The sequence below is a fragment of the Mesocricetus auratus genome, unplaced genomic scaffold (assembly GCF_017639785.1).
Source record: "Mesocricetus auratus isolate SY011 unplaced genomic scaffold, BCM_Maur_2.0 Super-Scaffold_100009, whole genome shotgun sequence".
Taxonomy (NCBI): domain Eukaryota; kingdom Metazoa; phylum Chordata; class Mammalia; order Rodentia; family Cricetidae; genus Mesocricetus; species Mesocricetus auratus.
In genome coordinates, this window is record NW_024429193.1 from 28,780,770 (window position 1) to 28,803,993 (window position 23,224).

A 23,224-nucleotide genomic window follows, 5' to 3' on the forward strand; every position below is an offset into this window, starting at 1 on the left:
TTCCTTTTCCCCCTTATAACTAGTAGGTATTTAATAATTAAAGTATGTCTCCTTTGCCTTCCCCAAGATGTAACTTTCTTCTAGTATCTCTTCAAACACTTTTACAAATATTTAAATTTATTAATGAATGATATACAGATATTATTGTATGAAGAAACTTTGCAACTACATTATTGAACTAATGGGGGAAATCCTTCTGTGTATATTAAAAAAAAAAAAAGCACTATTGGCCAATAGGGAAGCAAGATAGGTAGGACTAGGAGTGAAGGAGAATTCTGGGAAACAGAGGCACAGTGAGTCATGATGTAGGACACCAGGAGTAAGAGGGCCAGACCCTTTCTCTGTTAAGAGAAGACCACGTGGAAACAGTCAGATTAACAGTTATGGGTTAATAATTAAGTCAGAGCTAGCCGATAAGAAACCAAGCAAACAGCCAACAGCTTCATAATTAATAAGTCTCACGTGTTATTTGAGGGCTGAGACAGCAGCGGGACCCAAGCGGCTGGTGGGAAAAGTACACGTTACATTGAACAATACTTATTTAAACACACCTCAAGATATCTTGCTTTGTTATTATATCCATACCACATGACATGGGGGGAAATTTGGATTATTGCTTGTGGTGGTTTAAATGGAAATGGCCCCAAAGACCCAGAGGAAGTGGCACTATTAGGAGGTGTGACCTTTCACTGGGGGTTTGGGCTTAGAGGTTTCAGGTGCTCAAACCTGATCCAATGGCTCACTCTGTCTTTCTGCTGCCTGCCAATTTGAATACAGAACTCTCAGCTACCTCTCCAGCACCATGTCTGCCTGTGTGTTTGCTGCCATGCTTCCTGCCATGATGATGAGAGACTAAACCCCTGAACTGTAAGCCAGTCCCAATTAAATGCTTTCCTTTATTGGAGTTGCCATGGCGGGCAGGAGAGATGGCTCAGTGGTTAAGAGCACTGGCTGCTATTCCAAAGGTCCTGAATTCAACTCCCAGCAACCACATGATGGCTCAAAATCATCTGTAATGAGATCTGGTGCCCTCTTTTGGCCTACAGGCAGACAGAACATTGTACATTGTATATGTAATAAATAAATCTTAAAGAAAAAAAAAAAGAGTTGCCATGGTCTTGGTGTCTCTTCACAGCAATAGAAACCCTAAGACACTGTGAAGGTAATATTTTTTTTTTTCTTTTTTGGTTTTACGAAACAGGGTTTCTCTTTATTGGTTTGGAGGCTGTCGGTCCAGCCTGGCCTCGAACTCAGAGATCCGCCTGCCTCTGCTTCCCAAGTGCTGGGATTAAAGGTGTGCGCCACCACCGCCCGGCCGAACGTAATATTCTTATAGTTTTGTGAAATATTAAACATGAATAATTACCCTTTGAGCTACAACTACCAACTTATAAGACTCACAGGATTTAAAAGAGCAAAATCAAACGAAATCCAGACTAGGGGAAATTCTATGGGATAAAGTCTACAAAATGAAGGCTAGGGTTTCCTCATTTAGGGTAGAGAAGAAGGAGGAGAGAAGGCACGGAAATCTGGAGGTTTAATGAAAATACACAAACCTTATTTTGGTCCAGGTTTCTATAAACAAAGTATAAAAAGGAAATTATAAGTCAACCAGAAAAATTAAGATTTTTTAAAAGACATTATATCTCTGTGTAACAGCCCTGGCTGTCCTGGAACTTGACATGTAGACCATATTGACCTCGAACTCACATAGATCCTCCTGCCTCTGTCTCCTGGTGCTGGGATTAAAGGTGTTCACTACTACTGCCTAGCAAAATGTGAAGATTTAACAAAGAAAAACACTACCATAAACTTAGGTGAGAAAGGGCACTGTGTTCATTTCTTTCAAAAGAGCCCTGGTCTTTCACCTCTCACAAAACTGCTTCAGCCTGTACTATTTCCAAATTATTTGGGGCTAAGGGGAAAGTTAGATGTAGAGAGAGCTGGGTATGTATACAGCAGGGTCCTGGGTGCAAAGGAGAAAGGTTTGGGAGGAATATTTAAAAACTGATTTTTGTAAATGTCCTCTTTAAAATACAGAGATAGCCACCCCCACCCCTCATAGCAAAATTCTTTAGGTCGGACACTCCCAATCAACCAGAAGTATAAGCACAAAGGAGGGAGAAACTTCTTTTCTAAAAAATTCACAGCCTGGCAGGAAGGGACTAGAAGTCTTCAGCCACAGACCGAAGCATAAGCTCTTCAAATCCCCAGCTTCCCTAAATCTAGTGAACAAAAAAAGTAGATCCTGTAGCAATGAACAATCGGGGTTTCACCATGCAGGCAGCCAATGGAATGGAGCCCAATGGGAAAATCCTCTTTGTGGGTGACGAATGAGGTCTTTAATGAGACTATCATCTCTCTCCTTAGTGCTAGAAATGTTAGCGTATCGTTCAAAAAAAAATACAAACGGGTAGTCATAAGACAATGGTGTATTTTGTCTTGCGGCCCCTCTAGTGTCTCTCCATCAGCTCATCTCCTAAACCCAGTCACACAAACCTGCCTGGCTGTGAAAAGCAAATCACAAACAGAGCAAGTGACTTTGTTGTTGCTGCGGGTGAATTCCGGCACTTGCTTATCTCCAGTTGTGTGCTGAACAGCCCTGTGATGACCTACACCACCAAATGCTAAAAACTTAGAGCTTCCAAAGCAACATGTCTGTCTGCAGGTTGACTGACATCCCTGGAGGCTCTGGGCATCACTGCCAGGCACACAGTTAGAGCTGATTGTAGAAACTCATGCCCAAGTGGGCAGGGAATGAAAGCGGAGACTGCTTTGGGGGCTGCAGAGCAACAACGCTCTCTGGTCTAGTGATGCTGACACAGACTCAGGCCCAGTGCTTGGGCTTATTATGTCTCCAGGTCATCTTTGGAGTAAGGACTAATAATAACAGCACAACCAGGACACCCAGAACAGACCTGCAATGGGCTTAACAACTTGTGTGCATTTCGCCTTCCAGTTACATTTTATGCAACAAGAATAACATGATTGGTGTATGGTGTCTAGTACTACAGAGGACTGGTATTACTGAATGACCACCTTGGACAGGCAAAGAGAAAGCCCAAGACCCCACCCAATAGAAGATTGAGTACATCAGGTCCAACATGACTGAAACAAAACATTTCTTAATTTCTTATACATAGTTTTATGTTCCTAGTGAATTACAAAAAAAATCCAAGCATCAGACATACGGTAAGATGCAAGGATTGTTTTCTGCTGACAGCCTGGCTGAAATGGGTAAATTAAGGAAATGAACACAACATACCTGAAGACGGCCAGAGTCAGCGACCAGAGCACTAGCGGCTTCCGCAGGTCAAACTTCGCTCGCTTGTTCATCAGATGCCGACCACCAAATATGAAGGCAGCGTACAGCGCAGAGAACAGGAAGGACTTCTTCCTAGGAAGAAATAAATGGACAAAGCCTTGTGAGACAGGACTCCTGAAGCACCTTTCACGACTCAAGATTAGTTTCTTGCGAAGATGCCCCACTTTGATGAAATTTAGTCCACTTGGAGACATGTTCTGTTGGCAAATTCATCCTATGGCCGCCAACATGACACAGTAAACACCATTCTGTGTATAGAGATGTTCTTTTTAGGCCTAGGATCAAAAATTTCAACCTAGCACCAAGGTACAAAAATGGCCTTTTCACTAGAGGGATTAACTTTATTCTTTCCAGGAAAATGAATTTAAAATAGAATTGTGGTTTTGGTAGAACGCTAGCATTAACTTTCAATATTACGATTAGCCTTTTTTTTTTAAGTTAAATCGTCAGATACATATATACACACAAACTGAATTTAAATGTGTCTCTGATATACTCTGGTAGAACCATCTGCAAGACAACTGAACACCTTTCCAGTGAGTTGTACTGACTGCAGACTGAAGACCTGGGGGCTAAGAAGATTAAAACCATCTTGAGAAACACAGCAGTCACATACAAGTGTGTAAAAGAAAAAAAGAGGTTGTTTTTTTTTCCTCCCCTTGGAAACATATTTCAAATAAGTTTGTTCTTATTTGAACAAAGTAGTGTAAAAAGAAAAAAGCAGTTGTAGGTAGAATTTTAAAGCTATTTATCTATTGTGGATACACATTGAGATGTATTTATGAATGAAATAGTGTGTTCTGGATTTGTTTTAAAATACCCTGGGAAACAAAAGTAAACAAGAATGAAAAGAAGATCAGAAAGACAAAAGGTATGATGGGAGAGTGGCAAACGACACAGAAACCTCTTAATACACTGAAAAACACCAAAAAACATTTCTCATTTTAAAATATTCCATAACAGATATTTTTAGAAGGGTGGAAACTATGTGTGTAAGTATCTGAAACCTCTATTAGGACAATATGGGAAGGTAGTCACTATTGGAGTGACTGTGGTCTCAGTCACAGAAGGGTGGAGACTGTTAGCAATAGCAAATATAGGACCTCCAAGTCCCACCAGCTGCTGATTTGTTACTGTAAACAGTTTAATGCTGCCAAAGCACACAGAGAAAGAGGAAGAAAGAGATAAGGAGGGGGTACGGAGCACATAAGCTTTGTAAAAGTCCTCTTTAGAATATGGAGACAACTCCCCATACAGAAATTCTTTAAAAACTTAAGCATAAGATGGAAACCTATCTCTTAACATGGGTACCCCCCCATGCCATAGGACCAACAAAGAAACGGCTGAGGAATGAAAGAATAAATCGACGGTGTGAAAAATCAAAACACGTTGGAGAATTTAGAGGGCAAAATGCTTCTCTATTACTTCCCTGACTGTTGGCATATTACTGTTTGTCCAAGAAACACTGCTACTTGCATGCATGCAGTGACCTACTTGGTTGAGTCCCAACCAGGTAAAGCTATAATCCCAGGATTCAACCCATAAGTAAACACCATGTAAATTAGTTCAAATACAACCCTGCCACCATGGCAAGTGCTTGTAGGGACACATAATCCTGGCACGAAGTAGGCTCTTAGTGAATACATGCTGAATAATTGTCTCCTGCTTTCAAGCAGGGAAATGACACTGGAAGTCCTCAGTAAACACTGAATGAATGGGCAGCTAGGGGACATTGAAAGAAAGTGTATTTCCCCAGTGTTATAGTTAAAACAACTGAAAACCAAACTACTCAGAAGTAGACTGCACCACAAATCCCTCCTACAACAAATGTTTTTTGCTCAGAAACAAAGCAAAAAAAAATTTTTAATGGAAAAAACACAACCAGGCAATCTTTTGAGAACTACCATTGTCCATAAATTCATACACACGTGTATTTTTGCTCAACTAACCGCCCAGGTAATGGTGTTAGAACATATAGAATGAGATCCACTCTTTCTATACAAACATGAAGTTAAGACATATAAAACCCACATACAAAGCCCATGCATGAGCAATGGCTTACTTTAAAAAAAAAAAGAAAGAAAAAAGAAATAAAAACCTGCTGCTACTGCAAGCAATGGCAGCATTAAACAGTGCATTTGTTGTTGTTGCTTTGCTTTTCTTAATTATAAGCATTATTACTTAATCCCTAATCACCTCACCTTGCAACTGAAGTTATCACTTCCATTTTAGAGAAAAAGAAATGAATGGGCTTAGAGGTTAAGCAGCCCTTAGGCTTCTCCTCAGTAAATGTACAGGAGGAAGGGAGGTAGGTCCTTGATGTACTGTCACCTAAGCAAGTCAGGGTCCCTTTGGTGACCTCTGTGTAACTAAGCAGAATGGAGTTTAACTGTGAAAAAGCCCAAGGCACCTATCCACCCCACACCATCATGCTCCAACTGTTGAATGTCCCAGGTCTGTGAAACTTTCACTCACCCCTCCCCTTGTTTCTCTGAGAATAAAAATGTTCCTGAAGAGGACTTCTCATATTTAAAATGATTTCTTTCCATTTTATGTGTAGGAGTGTTGGCCTTCATACATGTATGTGAGCCATGTGCGTGTCTGATGTCTGAGGAGGCCAGAAGAGGGCACTGGATCCCCTGGAACTAGAGTCCCAGAGGTCCCTCGGCAAGAGCAAGTGTTCTTTCTTAACCACTGAGCCATCTGCTCCCATGTCTTACCACTCACTATTTCTTAGTCAAGTAACATAATTTAGGTCCTGGTTTTGGATACATGAACTGCATTACTTGTAATCATGTGCCAACTAAGTTAAATGATGACTTTATACAGTCATATCATCCTAGCCACCAGGGAAAATGTGCCTCAAGAACCCAGGAAGAATAAAACTCCCTCTGTGTTCTTTTGGTTTTTGCTATAATTTCCACATTTCTTGAATGCGAATTAGTTCTAGGCCATGTCCTTTCCAGGTCAATTTTCTCCTTTACATTTGTTTCTTAAAAGAAAAAGAACATCTTCCATAACTCAAGGCATGGTGGCGCACACCAACAGCCTTAACATCTAGTAGAGGCAGAGTTCAGGGAGAGGTTAAGTCCCTCAACCTACAGGAGAGGGAATAAAGAGGCTGACGACATTAGTGGCTCGTGGTCACTGTGTACACTGGTCAAGACCAGCCACAATGTTCGTGCCTCATACCAAGAAGGTTGGGGGGCAGGAATGAAGTTATGGGCTCTGGGGGTCCCAGACTGTCAGTGATGAGAATGACATCTGCTTAAGCATGATTAGAGAGCATCAAATGGTCACGCATGGTCACAATCTTGTACTGTGGCGAAACCCAAACCCTGCTTTGGGTGAGTTTAGAGTTAAACAGGTTCTTCCATAAGGAATTAAGTTTCGGCACTTGCAGGGAACATGGACGAAACTGGATGTCTCAGTGAAAGGGAGAAACAGAAGAATGAAGGAGAGAAAGAGGTAGAACACGGAAGTAGACGGTGGACTGCTCAGGGAAGCGGGGGCAGGAGGAAGACAACGGGGGTGGAATGGATGTGAGTGATTCAAAGTCCCTTACACACGTGTATGAAACTATGGAGTAAAAAGTAAGTTTCAGACCCCCTCAACACTCATCTACCGAAGCATGAACTCCTGTTTCAAAAGTTATAATTACTCTTCCAGGCTTACAAGGCTTGACAAACTGGGCAACTTCAGTGACTGAGAACTGGCTTTCCTACCACTACCTCTCTGGTAAAGGTTCAATTAGAGTCAGGTTACCGTTTAGGATGGATTAGTGAGTGCCCTGCTGTTTCAACAGTAATCCAATAATTCTCCATCTTGCTGTAGGCATCCAGGGATGGGGATAATGCAGCTACTACAAAGTTTTATTGTCGGTTAATTAGTAATCCCTAGGGAGCATGGAGTTATCTTGCATAATACATCTCAATGTACATCACACAGCACAAGTCGTCCTCTCGGGTACCTAACAAGTCCTTTCAGGGTGGGGAAACTGCAGCTCATTACCAGGTACTGAACCATGTAGGAGATAGGTCAAAAGAAATAGTAAAGTGGGCCCTAAGAAGACAGCTCAACAAGAGAGGACCTGAGTTCACATGGCCACGTGTGCCTGTCACACCCTCCTTGCTGGGCTGAGCCAGGTGGATCCCAAGAGCTCCCTGCTAGCCAGTCTACTGGGAAACTCACTGTGAGTTTCAGGTTCGGTGAGAAAACCCGGTTCAAAGCAAAGCAAAAAACCAACGACGACAACCCAAACAACAAAAAAATTAAGGTGGAAACTGGCACACAACACCTCCTCTAGCCCCTGCAATGGGGACATGGCACATTCATCTGTGCATACAACGCACGAGCGCGCGCGCGCGCGCACGCACGCACACACACACATGTGTTGTTCTGCGGTGCTTGTACTTTTTTGAAACAAACATAATCTTTTCGTTCCTTACATAATGAAAGTGAGTAATAATGGAAATTAGTTTATAACTAATAAAAAACAGCTAATTTATGTACTTAAGAGATTTGGATTTCTCTGTAATACTCTTTATCCCTAATCATTCCTCAAGGTGGGTTTTTATTCTCACTGGGATAACTGAATACCTTATCTAAATTCAAATGCATATTTTAAACTTGTGGGATGCCTTTGAAGCCAGTACTTAGCTTGCAGTGCCGTAGTGTTCACAGGGAAATCTGACAGCGATTGGGCCCTCCTCCAAGAGTCAAGCAAGTCAATTTTCCAATGAAAGAACTTTCACGTGGGTGGTATTTCAACACAGGATAACTCCTAATGAGCACCTTTGCAAAGACAGCCTGAGTTCCTTCCTCAATATTTCATGTCGTGTCTGAATGACCCTGTTTATGGCTGCCAAGGGTACCCAAGGTACAAAAAAAAAACCCCAAAAAACCCCACAACCTGCCAGAGGGAAGAAAAAAGAGCTCTGTGTACCTCCCAGTTCCGGTGATATTACTTAGTACATAAAAAGGGTCTATGCTGGCTGGGTGTGCATTTAATCCAGCGATGAGGGAAGAGACAGGAGGATCTCTGAGTTCAAAGTCATCCTGGTCTATATAGTGAATTCCAGGACTGCTAGGAACCTGTCCCTTAGAGAAAGAAAAAAGAAAACTAAATAAAACTGAGTTTACACTTCGAGGGAATCCAAGATCTATTTCCCATGTCAACTCAGCTTTGATACAATCTGGAAAGTAGGTTTGGAGAAGTTGGGGTTCCAGAGACTAAATGACATACTACTTTGGATGTCTATGTTGTTGCCAATTTGACCCCGGGATAAAAAAAAATTTCTTGATAAAGGACTGAGATCTGTCATAATTTTGACTTCAAACTAACATTTTCCCCTACAAAAACCATCAGAATTTCATTACTAGTTTTGCTAAGTGTTTTAACATGCAGAAACTAAGCACATTCCTCAAAATACTGAAAATAAGTCCGTGAATAATAGAAATCAATCGACGATTAACGGAGGATCTGAAATGGGAAGGCAAAGCTTCTACAGAAAAGGGAAAGTATCTCATCTGTTAGGTTTTGACCCAAGATAACGTGTGATTTCTGAGGGACTTTGGGTCCAAACACCTCTTCTTCCTTGAAACTTCCCTCCCAGGTGCTAATTTAGAGATCACAGGTTTTCCTTGTGTATTTTTTAAAGGTGAGAAAACCATGATGTGTAATTCCGTTTTTCTATCTTGAAGTAGGCCAAAGTATCATTACAATTGGTGAATCTAACTGAACGCCACCACCTTCCATACACCTTCCCATTACCACCCAGCTCTCCAAATCTGGCATGAGGCTGTCTACACCAGTGAACAATGTTTCATATATATGGCCTTTAAAAAAAAAAAGGGGTGCCTTGTTACAACTGAAAACAGGATTACAGGGCATTTGAGAATGCTCTCAAAACAGAACAACCCCCACCGAAAAGTGTCTAAGCATGAGGTCAGAGCGCCAGCATCCACGTACAAAGCCAGTTATGGTGGTGCAGCCTGCCCCTGGAGCTCTCTGGCAGCCAGTCTAGCCAACTTGGTGAGTTCCAGGCCAGAGAAGAGACCATGACTCAAAAAACAAGGTGAACAATGATGCCCAAAGTTGACCTGAGTCCCACAGGCATCATACACAAGAATTTGCACACACTTGTGCACTCCCTCCCCCCCAAAAAAACCACATGAAGACCCCAAATCAGGAACCACTCATCTTTCTTCTATGAATTAGCAACAAACTTCCAGATACTATTTTTAAGTAAGATACAAAACTTTACTTCCTTTTGTTTTAAGATGAGGAAGCCATCAGGATAAAGACACAACAGATTTGGGGCCAGAGAAATGGCTCAGAAGTTAAGAGACCTTATTACTCTTCCAGAAGACCTTATAGCTACCCGTTAACTCCAGTTCCAGTGGCTCTGACTGGCATCCATGGGCTGCTGCACATTATTGGGGCACACAAATGCATATGGGCATACAAACATACACGTAAAGAAATTTTAAAAACTAGATTCATCTAAGAGCTAGAGATAACAGTTGGAAGTGAGTATGTTAAAAGGATATGATTATGGACAATGGAACCAAAACTGTGAAATCCAGTTTTACAAGATTTAAAAAAGAAACCAAACCTGATTTACAAGATTTGAATTTGGGCAGAATTTTCCTAGCTTTAAATCAAAACAGAGACAAACGGTAGGTCCCACAAACAGCTAGATAAACAGGAATAAACAAGTCCATGTCTGTTGAATACTTCTCTATCTTCAAGGGCCAAGATTAAAAGATGCCTGTCAGTTGTCGTTACTGTCACCTTGTACTTATATAGGGTTTCCTTATCTTACTATCCTACAGACAGTCGAAAACAAGCTAGGAAATAAAGTTAAGGCAGGAGAATGTGTCTTCACCGTAGCCACCGGATAACTGCATACACCCATCACTAACTTTTTCCTTGCTATCACAGTCCAGAAGGGAAGGGATGAGAAAATACACAGAATGCTCTTTCTAGGGCAGAGGGGCAAGCAGTAGCTTCACAGCAATAAAAATTATCACATGGTGAGAAGTTGAAGCTTAAGTAAAATGTGGCTGTGAAGCCGGGCATTGGTGGCGCACACCTTTAATCCCAGCACTCAGGAGGCAGAGGCAGGTGGATCTCTGTGAGTTCAAGGCCAGCCTGGTCTACAGAGCAGAGATCCAGGACAGCCTCCAAAACAATACAGAGAAACCCTGTCTCAACAAAACCAAATAAATGTGGCAGTGATGGGGAAAAGCACAACCTAAGATATTAAACTGAGAAACTATTTACACAGTGTTTTCCACAGGGATTACCTCCCATTACTCAGGGAAGGGCTATGGATTTGATTTCTCTTGAACATAACAGCAATTTTTTTATTCAGATACTCATATCGCTCCTTCCAAACATACTGTCCCCAGGGCCTGCTGGTGTGGCCATGTCAACCTTTCTGACCTTGTTCTCCTGCCCCCTCTCTAGGGTATTTTGCAATGATCACAGGCCTATGAGATTATCCAGGACCACAGCCTAGAAAGCTCCTCCAATCTCAAGGACCCCCGAGGGTTAATTGGCTTTACTTATTCTGAAATAATCTTACCGTCTCAGATCCCTTAACCTAAGCACAACTGCAAAGTCTCTGTCGCTACGTACAGTAAAGCGACCACAGCAGGAAGGACTGACACACACAGACGGTTGAGGGTCTCTTTTTAGCAGTTTACCAAAGACACCAGAGCTCGGCCTACTTCCCCACAAACATTGGGGACACTAGCAGGTGATACTTTTTGTCCCTAAGTATGTATATGATAGTATTCGTTGCATTTTGGGGGGAGGATGGGGGGTTGGTACCTAGCTCCTAGTATGCAGACACCCAGGAGGATGCAGATCCAGCCATCCACTTCAAAACATGACCTAACACAAAGTCTCAATGGTGCTGAGACCAAGAAAGTCTGGACAAGCAAAACCCAAGAATGATATCAAGAGAAATCAGAAAACTGCAAGGCATGTTGTGAAAAGAGGACCCAGATCCACAAATATGTTCACTGCTGGGATAGTATAGCCTATGCTCAGATGAGCTCTGCCTCCATTGCTTCTACTAGATTCTAAGCAGAGTAAATCTGGCAAGACCTTACCCAGCAGTTCCATCTAAAACTGAAAATGTCATCAAAGCCAGGTAGTGGCAGCGTACACCCTTAGCCCCAGCACTCAGGAGGCAGAGGCAAGTGAATCTCTGAGTTCAAGGCCACTCTGGTCTACAGAGCGAGTTCCAGGACAGCCAGAGCTACACAGAGAAACTGTGTCTCAAAAAAGCAAAAACAAAAAACAAAGTGACCACACAGCCAACACAGACCTCACATTTCTACGTTTCCCCCTTCATTCTCTGAGACTACATCACCAGCCTCACTACCAGGGAACAACGGTACAAGCTGCTGGAGGGCTGCAATACTTCCCGGCCCTGAAGGTCACCTGAAGCTACATTTGAAAAGGCATCTGCAGACAGAAGAGAAGAGGTGAAGTTAGGCAGCAACAGATGCCACTGCCAAGACATACCCTCTCTCAACCCACGCAAGAGCCCAGGTTCTTGCAGCAGAGCTCCAGTTATTACTGCTATTGCTTTCATCTTCCCATTAGCTTGATCTTCACAAGATAACTGCACAAGAGCCGATCTCAACCCAGGAGGGAGCTGCGTTCCCAGCACTCTGCCCCTTGTTTCTGTGCAGTCAGCATGGGAGTGATGAGCTCAGGTTCACCACGAAACAATCTGATAAAGCTCCTATGACACAAGCGTTCCTTAAAGAGTGGAATCACTCCATCTTTAAGTGCTGGGATTACAGAGAAACGAGGTGCTTGTTGTGATAAGCAAGTTCAAGGCCTTATAAGTGGGAGGATGAAGCATTCACCCCGTTTGTAGCTCCTCGGGGCTTTTGCTCCTCTCTATTTCTGCAGGGTTGGAGGCAGACTCTCCGAGGAGGATACAAATAGTTAAATGAGATCTATCAGTGGCTGTCCTACACACGCTGGTCATCAGCTTCTACGAGGATACCAGAGCGAGACCTGCCAGACAGTGTCCCAGCCGGTTCAAGAGCCTTTAATCTTCATAGTTTGGATGGCTTTTATCTTTATATCTATTCACAGCATTTTCCACAAAGACTTTTAGTGTCCCTCCTCCTTTATTTATAACTTCAAAGTCAAGGGGGGAAAAAAGACACAAAGGTCTCTTGGGGGTAAAATTCCTAAAGGGGAAAAATGTCAAGATCACTCAGAAAATAAGCATAGAAAGAGTAGTCTCCATTTCTTTGGACAATGAAAGAAAAGACTCTGTTTATCCTTAAGTTTCTGTTTACTGTTAACTTGTGAGACAGACAGCCGGTTAATCTCCTCTTCAAGTCAGGTGAGGTTTGGGAAGTGAGTGAGGTTCAGCTGGCATTCTGTGGCGTAGCTTCAAAGAAAAGATTTTCAAAACCACAGTTCTGATGGCACCATTTTCATCAGGCAGTCTCAGAAGCAAGGGGGAAAATGCTTGCTTAAGCACAACGAAATGTAAGTATCCATTCCCTTGAGAACCGGAACGCTCACATTCCCAGGGGTAGGCATCCCCTTTAGGAGTACACATTGCCAGGACGTGTCTGACCTCAGCTGGCCCCCACACATGCAGTGTGTCACAACAGCATCAGGGGACAATTTTGGGAAGTCAGTTCTCCCCTTCCACCTTTACATGCGTTCCACAGGTCACTCCCAGGGGGCCCGTTGCTCAGCAAGGTCCTTTACTCGATGAGTCATCTCACCAGCTCCAGTTTCTGGTTTTAAGATACTGGAATCCACTTTTCCTCTGAGAAACTATGTTTCGTTGAGTTTTTTTTTTTTTTGGTTTTACGAGACAGGGTTTCTCTGTATTGTTTTGGTCGTTAAGCCCTTTTTTATAAGACAAGATTTTTCATAGGGAGAAAACAAACAAGAAAACCTGAAAAGTAGTGAGTGTCCTAGCTTAGAAGTTTGCCATCACTGGGCTCTGCATGCTTGATGTCAACCAGTACTTTCCAAGGGAGTTTTGCCATGTGTACTGACAGCCAGAGTTCCTTCATCACTTAGTGGCAGGATGTATTATGGGGTGTTTGGGAGGCTGGGGACGATACCTCAGTAGGTAAAGTGGTTGTCGGGCAAGCACGAGCACTGAGTTTTTGGATCCATCGCGGTCCCATTGAGCTGTAACGACGGTGCAGGGTGGGTGTGGGAGGGGCGGATGGATCCATTTCCTCAATGAGCTCAAAGTTTTGTCTCCAAAAGCAAAGTGGAGAGCATTCACTGACCTCTGGGCTTCTACACATGCACAGGGACACACGCACTTGAATACACACGCATATGTCCACAGGTGTACATACACCACACAAACATCTATGCACGCACATAAACACAACACTTAACTGGTATGCCACATAGATGTCTGTGTCTTCTCGCTTACACTGAGTTATGCTGTATCTAGCTCTCCTAAAATCTAGTATAGGAAAAATTTTGAGCACACATAAAAAGAAGTATCAACAGCAAGTTATACAAGGACAAGAATTTTGTATTTCTATATGTAACACAATCTTCACCATTAGCCAACTATTCTGTTTATTTAAACAAATTCTATAAATTCTAATTGGCCATTTTACTGATCTCTGGGAAGTTATTCTTTACTGGCTTTTTAATTCATTAACCATTTTACTTTTATTTTATTTATTATCTACTATAGCAGTTATCTTTTATATGTATCAAACGTAATTCACCAGGCCTGACTCTTCTTCAAAAATCCTGGTAGGCTGTAGCTATTTTCCTTAATTTTGGATGCCCAGGGCCTTAAATCACAGGGCTGGCCATAAGTGGTTCTTTATTGGATATATATATATATTAATCTCATGCTGCTGGGTTACTGATCCTAGAATTCAGGACGCAGAGGCAGGTGGATGTCCATGAGTTCAAAGCCAGCCTGATCTAAAAAGTGAGTTCCAGACCACCCATGGTTACACAGTAAGATCCTGTTTCTAAAATAAAATCTTGCATTGAGGATGTATTTTAAAGAAAAATAAAATATATTACTGGGAGACTGAGAGGAACAATTTATAGTAAAGTTCGTTTTGAGTCTAAACTTCATACTCACTAGATTCTAAGTCTAGACAGTGCCTTGCAAGTTACTGCAACCCTATTGACTTCTTTTTTTTTCCAACATCAATGGAAAGGCAGGCTGTTCCGTCAGCAGCTGTCCTGTGCCTGGCTGAGCATGGCTGGCAAACAGCATCTAAATGCCTACTCCTTGTTAGTCTAGCGCCACCTACTATTTTCTTAGTTCGATTGTTGAAGACAGGGTGGGCAGAAATTACGGCCGTGGATTGGTGCTGTGAGCACACAAGCCTTTCCTCCTACTAGCTGGGTCTCCTCCTCTGCTGCCAAACCTAAAGGGCAGGTAAGTGAGCAGGGCGTAACCTACTGTTTGGTAAGCAAGGGCTTCCCACCACGAATATTAGTCTGATCAGCCCGGAGATGGGAAAGACTCGATGCTGTACCACAGAACCGGACTATTTCAGTCAAAGAAATTCCCAGGGGGCGACGGGACCGCTCAGACAAAAAGGGCACACGGGACAAACTGATGGCCTGAGTTCGAATTGCAGAACCCACAGTGGGAGAGTGTGTACTCTCAAAAATGGTCCTCTGACCGCCACACATATGCCAACGGTGTGCACAATCCCACACTCATACACAGACAGACAGACACACACACCCAATTGAAAAAAACTTCCAATCCAGCACACATGTCATACATAAGATTCTGGGCTGAAGTTCCTGGGCCACTTAGAAGCATTATACTGAGGAAGGGATGTGATAAACGGGCTCTTATTAGCCTTCTATGTGTTTCTGAAAGAAAATGAAAAAGAAATTGTTAGCTTTTTCCTTCCTGACCTACTTACTGTGGAAGGAAAAAGGCCCCTTGTACACTCATTTAATTACTTACCTGGTGGCAGTGGTGGGGGCAGGGTCTAATGTATCCACCATTTGAGCATAGGTTAAAAGGCCCACTAAGTGCTGGTAATTATCTCACACTATTTGCAGTCATGAAACCTAGACAGCAAGCTGCTCATTCTCTCCACAACCAATCAGAAGTGCTTTTGATTCCTTTCAAATATCCCTTTGAGGTTAGTGGGTACTGGCTGGCTGAGCTCGGACTGGCCAGGCAGCCATGTGAGTGGAGTATTGGGTTACTGCCTGTGAGTGTTACAAAGGGCATTGCTCTCCCTTGGGGTTGACAAGTGAAAGCTGCAGGCCTTATCACAACGTTAACATAGGTGTCCAACACCGGTCTCTGCCTGTCTGTTATCAGCTGCTGAGTTTACAGTGTGTGAAGCTGGACGAAGGTATGGCACCACCATCAGCTGGCCCCACTAACCACTGGCCAAGAATCTGCCCTTGATTCTACACACCCACTGCCGGGTGAACCCAACTGACCCTCAGCAAATAGCAGCTTTCTGACTGGAGGTAGAACTTCGCCTTTTGGCTATTAGAAACTCATGCTCTTAGTTTTTTCACATCTGTCCTTTGCCATGAACTTGAATAGATCCTTAGATAGAAAAGGTAGGGGAGCTGTAGAGGAGATATATAAAGCTTCCAAGATAGCCCAGGTCACACATCCAAAGGAACTGGGAAGTTATGAAAGGCTCTACAAAGGGTGGAGGATTAGCAATGGCCACCTAATGTTTCTGCTTTGTCAGCCTCGTGAGCCCACCAAGACAGAGTGATCAGGGTGTGTGGTGGCTAGGGAGAACTTTTTACCCAGAATGGCCTGTCGGGCTGGCAACAGGTAAAGGCATTTGCCAAGCCTGAAGACGTGGTCTTTTTATCCAGGACCCACATGGTGGTGGTGATGTTGGATGGAGATCGACCCCTGGTAAATAGTCATCTGACTTCACATCTTCATTCTGGCACCTGTGCACACATTTTTTTTTTTTTGGTGCTGTGCCCTGCCACTAACACCCCCCCCCCCATTTACAATTTCCTTACTATAAACTCCTGGCAAGATCCATCCTGAGGTGTAAGCACCTATAAAATTCCTGACGACTTTTGGCTTGGTCAAGGCTATACATCTCTGCCCAACTGTGGGCTTGTGGTCAAGAATTCTTGTCCGTAACTGTATATGATAATAAAACTAGAAGAACTTTTATCTAAATGACACAAAAACAACTTGATTCTTTCCTTAATTCTTAATCTGTGAATCTATTCCTTACAATGTGTTTCAATCATAGCCTTCCAGTCTTGTCTACCATGACCTTCCACCGTGAGGTATGGTCTTCCCTAACACAGGCCCAGAAGGGATGGCGACAAGTGACCATGGACAGAAACCTCTGAAAACATGAGCAAAAATGAAGTTTTCCTTGGAGTTATCTCAGACTGAGTTCCGATCTCCAGCTCCCACATAAAACACCCGTGTGGGCTTGGTGGCAGCGTGCCTATGACCCTTGGGTCAAGCTGGCTAGCTTGGCTGGCTAAGCAAGCTGAGTGCCAGATCCAGTGAGAGAGTCTGCCTCAGTTAATCAGGTGTAAGCAACTGAGGAAGACGGAAGTCAATGCCTGCTGTTCACATGCAGGCATTGTACGCACAAGCGCCCCCTCTCCTGCCCCGCTCCTCCCAACAGGGGCTAGCTCTTTAAGAAAGCTGCCAAGACAATTTCCTAATCAGACACGAGCCTAACTACAGGCACGCTGACTCTGCTTCACTGGCAAGCTGTTTTTACATCCACAGTTAAGGACAGTGCAATTCTGGACAGGGACAAGGAGTGAGTCAGCAGGGAGCAGGGTGCACAGGTGACCGTGGTGTCGGTGCACCCCGCTCTAGAGCACGTTCGGGAGCAAAGCCAGGATGACACTGCGGAAATGAAACTCCTGGAGAGGAGCCAATTGGTGACACCCAATCAAACCCGACTTTTAACTTGAAGAAGAAGCTGAGTGGTTGTGTGAAGACACTGGGTCCTGGGACCCACCTAATGGCAGCTGGCTAGTGAGCCGCAGGGACATAGTATCTGTCCCTCTCCATGTCTCCAGTGCTTATGAACACAAACACACACAGCTCCTTCTGGCTTTTGCCATGGGTGCTGGGGATCTAACTCAGGTCCACACTTACCAACTGAGCTGTCTCTCTCCAGCCCAAGCTCACACTGTCTAAGTCCCTCCTTAAAATGGCCCACTGCCTACCTAAAAGAACCTCCCTCATGTCAACAATACAGATTTCCCCCTCCCAGACTTTCTAGGAAATGGTAAAATCTACACTTAAGCCACAACTAGTCAAAGTGCAGAGAATGACAGAGCACAGGGAGTCTGTCGAGCTGCAGCTGACACATCCTTAAGAAGTCTTGGGTACCCAAGGCTCTGAGAACATCTCAGAGACAGTCTGCTATGAGACCATACCTTCTAACTACGACAGGAAAGCTATACCTATGGGTTCCTAAATTCTACTCCAATGCAGATGGAATATCATAAGGGGGTAGGGGGTGGGGTGGAGAGCTGGGAGTAGGGGTGGGGGTCATACCCCTAGATAAAGAGAGCTATAGGCAATTAACGACTGCTCAAATGGTGCATGAGTCCTCCCTGGGAGTGGCCAACCCTAGAAACATACAAATGCTCAACAGACTCAGCACATTGTATTATATGATCATTCATTTGTATGTGTAACTACAATAGTTAGAGGGGAAGCCACAAGTTTGGAAGGGAGGGAAATGGGAGGCGGAAAAGAAATAATGTAACCGAATTTTAAATGAAAAATCTGCAGTGAAATAGGAATCTTAGAAACATAGCCTTTAACGCAAACCACGAGATCAAGATCGTCATGATTAGCTATAGCCTTGTAGCCACCACCATCTCAACCTCTTTTGGACTCTTGATTTCCTAATTTCAAGATACTGCAAATGTAACCACAAATCAAAAGCAATTGTATCCTCTAATAAAATTAAGCATTTCTAACTACCATCTGCACAAAAACTTATGAATAAAAATGAAAGACTGTGATTTAAAGTGATTAGTTTTCTAAAGGGGGGGGGGGGGGCAGATAACAGTGACATACCAGACATCTCCCATATCCGAGGACATCCTCTGTGGTTGCCATGGTTCTACTCCTACAAAGGTGAACCAGTGTCTCATAAAGGTTCCACATCTTCTCAGACGTGTGAGAATCTCACAAAAACTGAAACTAGGACGTTTCTCTGAGAAAGCAGGTAGCCCCCCCCTTTCGCTTTCCCCCTCTCTTCCCCCAATAAAGCTTCCCAAGTAACAAACCAAGGAAAGAAAATAGAAACTAAGAATAACATTGCTTTTCATGAATAATCTGCTATGTTGGATGAAATACACACTGCTCTCCAGGAATTGCTTTGAGGATAACAATTTAGTCTAAAGACACAGTGCCAAGGTATTTATTTATGTGCAACTTCAAATTTTATAAAGACTTGGGTTTTGGAGCCAAGACCACAATGGGGAAACCCACAGAACCAGCGGACCTGAGCTAGTGAGAGATCATTGACTCAGGTCTGACAAATGAGGAGCCTGAATTAGACAATGGTGCTGCTGGGGCAATATGAGGGTAGTGGGTCCAAGACCTAACTTTAATGTACAACGTGACTTAGTGGAGCCATTCTATATGGAGAGATACCTTGCTCAGCCTAGACACAGGGGTGTGGGGGTGGAGAGATGCCTTGGTCCTGCTTCAATGAGACAATGGGACAGACTTGGGAGACTTCTTGGGGAGGCCTTATCCTCTGAGGACCAGGTGGGTGGTGGGGTGGGGAGACGTAGGGAGGGCAGGAGGAAAGGAGGGAGGGGGAACTGGGATTGGAATGTAAAAAGGTTAATAAAAAAATCCTTGGGTTTTGGCACACAATTTTGAGGAATTGTTGTCCCTTAGCACAAATGGGGAGGGCAGCGGTTCATCCATTGTTCCCTACAGAGCTCAACAAATACTTCTATGTGCTGGGTATGGACAACAGTTAACAAAGCAGACATATTCCCCGACCTCAGGGCTTCTAACGTCTTTGGGAAGAAAACAGAAGAGTAAATGGAAAACTGAGATAACAGACAATGAGGAAACAGGAGCCTCTGCATTCCAGTGCATTGGGCCTGAGAAGACTTCCTTTCTGTAGAAACACTCAGCTCGGAAGAGTCTAGGCCTGACAAAAGCTAGAAGGAAGGGAACAGGTGTCTAAGCCACAGAAGCATGAGAAAGCACATTCCAACAGCTGTAAGACAGTAAGGAGTGCTCAAGCTCCAATTCCAAAGAGTTGAGAGAGAGTGGTGGAGATGAAGGCCCCAAGAAGCATGTAGAAGAAAGATGATGAATGACAGCTTCTGTGGTATTGTGAACGAAAATAGCACCATTAGGAGGTGTGGCATGTTATAGTAGGCGTGGCCTTATTGGAAGTTTGTCACTGGGGGTAGGCTTTGAGCTTTCAAATACACAAGCCAGGCGCAGTGTCTCTCTGTCTTTCCGCTGCCTGAGGATCCAGATGTAGAAGCCGAAGCTACTCCTTCAGCATCATGTCTGGCTGCACGCCACCATGCTTCCCAACATGACAACAATGGACTAAACCTCTGAACGATAAGCCAGTCCCAGTTAGAAGCTTTTCTTTATAAGAGTTGCCATGATCATGGTGTCTCTTCACAGCAATAAAAGCCCAGTAAGACAGCTCCAGTGAACCATACGATCTTTCCTTTAAGTTTGAGCAGTAGGAACTCACAGGTGATTCTAAGTGAAGGAAGCCAGGCTTGGACTTGGGAAGGAAGCAAATGTGTGATTAAGTCTTAGAGGAGAAGCCTAGGTGTGAGAGAGCAATTCCTGAAGCTGAAAATAAATAAGGCAGGCACCAAGTATGGTTGGGTCACGTTCCTGGATCAGTATACCCCAGCTGGGAATCGTGTCAGATTAGTGGGTCAAATGTTCCATAGATGTGTGAGGGTCAACACGTGCTTTCTGCAAACAATTTCTCTCCATATTTATCTCTAAGCACTGGGCACATGGTTAAGTCTGACACTTCCTCCTTTGTCTTGGTGTTTAATCCTAGGTCAGACATCTCCACCCACCATGTAATTGGTGCTGGTTTCAGGACTAAGAAAACTGCCACCCACGTTCCCAACCAACAAGACAGAAAGCCCTCAGCAACCTGCAGATGTGTTGTAGAGTATCCAAGAAAGGCAGCACTGGCTGAGAATGGGTAAAAATAAGAGACTGCTGAGCAAGACAAGCCACTTGGGGCCTCAAAACCAGAAAAACAGCTGTCATTTTCCACTGTATTTCAGAGCTACCCCAAGGAAAGAAATATAAATGTTTACTTTGAAGCTGAATTATATTTTGAAACTGTTGGAGGAGTTTTCCTCCTTAAAGAGAAAATGAATTGCTGTGAACATCAATACTAATACTGTGTTCTGTATTTTCTAAGGGATGTACAGCTGCTGGGAGTCTCTGCCCCCTTGACAGCTAAACAGTACCTGCAAGTCCCTGAATTTTGCAAGAGACTCCACAACACCTTGAAGTGTCCCACAAGATGCCTTCCAATGGGAACCTAGTGGCCCCAGGCAGGCTTCCTGCACCCTGTGCGCCTCTCCAGCTAGACCCAACTTCCACTCACAGCAGGCTTCCCCCTGGCTTTTCCTCTAAGTGACACCGGAAATAGTCAAATGATAAAGCTGTAGCAATGACGATGAATGCAAAAGCGACTAAGCACCAGGCAGGCCTCTGGCAATGAGTCCATACTGGCGTTCTCTGCCTATCTCCTTCCACCCTGACCTGACCCAGAACTGCTCCAGGCAGTAGTCATCTTGCAACACAAGTCAACACATGTGAGAAGGATGCAGTGGAAGATAAAGGAGTTTTACTGATACCATCAACCAGAAGCTTTTAAGCTCTGCATTAGGTTCTTTGGACTTGTGAGGGAAACAAAGAAATCCCCAACTTCTCATCAAGGCTTGGCTTGTTGATTCTGCATTACACCTAGCACAACGTAGCTGTGTTCAAACTCAATGTATTATACTTGCTACGAGCAGCACAAAGAATTCTGTGGTACACACACTTTCTCGCACATGCTCATATACACCCCTACATGATGACATCTATACAGCTTCCTTCCATAAGGGCACTGATCTGATCTAATCTATGGGAAAGAACAAGAAAAGAGAAATAAAAACTCTACACACTTCTTGGGCATCTTGGCTTTAAATAGTCTCATTTAGCCAAGCCACTAGCATATTAAAATCAATTACGAAAAGTTTAGGATGATGAGTCATGGTCACCCACACAGCACCACCACCACCACCACCACCAAGTGGCTTCCTAGGAACAAAGGAGAGGACAAAAGGGCCCATGAAAACCCTTAAGGAAATTAAAGTGACCAAGTAATAAGTAATCTTCAAATCAACCAACAGTTTGGCCATCACCCAACTACGGGATAGTTGACTTGAAATAAATTGTTTCATGTGGGCTGAAGGCAAGCATGTCTTTACTCAGAGGCACAGCCTGCCTGGCAGGCTCCAGGATTCTTAAGACTGGATTACATGAACTTCACACGAAATCACTTCAAGCTATCCAAAGCAGCATGTCTGTATCTGCGCATGAACTGTGTGCATGTAAATATGGATGAGTATGTACTTCTGTTTAAAGTGACAGCACGTAGGTTTTACACGATATAATGTTCATTAGCAAGCGAACTCCCACTTTCTGGACACAAGTTCTACCTGCAATTTTGTCTTAGTGTTATTGTTCAATATAACAGGAGCTTCCTAACTCATTAACATCTACGTCTGCACCTTGGACAACACTTAGGAAATGTCGGCCACAACATCGCTACTATTCCCCTGGGCTGCTCCGGGCTTCACACTCATCTAGTGTGTATGTAGAGAATCTCATTGTCCTTGGCAAGGAGTTCTCGTGTGGACTATTTGTAACCTGAACTAGTCAAATTGTTTCTTCAAGCTAATCAAAAGTGGCCATGGGATTTCCAAATCCCCACTTCACTTTAGGACAGATAAGCAATCTTTGCTCTGAGAACTGCCTGTTTTATAAACATGATGCGCATTTTTAGAACTAAATTACTGCACCGTACGTAAACACAAGCACTATGATAAATGGATCCAGCAGATTTACTTACTTATTCTAAAATATATTTATTATATACCCGTTTAGTAGGCGTTGCCTTGAAGACAGGTAAGCTCTTTACCCTGGCACACAGGAGCAAAGATCAAGACTTCAAAGTCACCTTGACGCATCACACTCTCACACGCAAGGACAGGTGGGGATAGGGCCATGGTAGCCTGAAAGGCCAGAGAATGAGTTCCATGCTTCCTTGCGACACAAGTACCTAGAACTGAATTTGTGGGTAAAGAGTACTGCCATTGCACTTGGCAAACAGGGAAAGCTCGTCGGGAGGGGTGGGGGTAAGGGGTGGGAAGAGTGACAGCTGTCGAGTACAGAGGGAAGAAGGGAAGCAACATGGTGGCCTTAGGACTCTCTTCCTAGACCTGATCAGGGGAACTATAAAGAGGCTAAAGAGTCATTATTTCCCAGTAAACTCTAGAATGGTGCCAAAAGAAAATTAAGACAGTAAAGACCAAAAACAAAAAACAAAAAAATCACCAAGTTAAATAAACATTTTATAGGCTTTGACATCATTAACAAATCCAACTCATCCCCTAGTTATTTAGTGAAGTACTAGCTAAATGGTTTTCTTAAAATTGGTCTCAACTTCAAGACATCCAGTGCTAGAGAAATGGCTCAGCAATTAGGAGCACTTACTGCCTTTCATAGAACCCAAATGGTGACTCACAACAATCTTTAATGCCAATTGGGGATGAGGGGTATCGTCCAACGCCATCTGACTTCCGGAGGCTCCTGCATACATATATATATG

General features: G+C 43.6%; 1 protein-coding gene across 4 annotated transcripts in view; it reads right to left on the reverse strand.

The window, feature by feature from the left end:
* Positions 1-23,224, reverse strand: part of Elovl6 (ELOVL fatty acid elongase 6) — a 109,172-nt gene that overhangs the window by 30,122 nt on the left and 55,826 nt on the right. For 2 of the 4 annotated variants that reach the window (XM_040751798.1, XM_005082833.4), the window contains exon 3: positions 3,266-3,397. In XM_040751798.1, the coding sequence (XP_040607732.1) occupies positions 3,266-3,397 (132 nt within the window). The remainder of the gene's footprint in view (positions 1-3,265; positions 3,398-23,224) is intronic. The other 2 variants (XM_040751799.1, XM_040751800.1) reach the window with 1 other exon arrangement.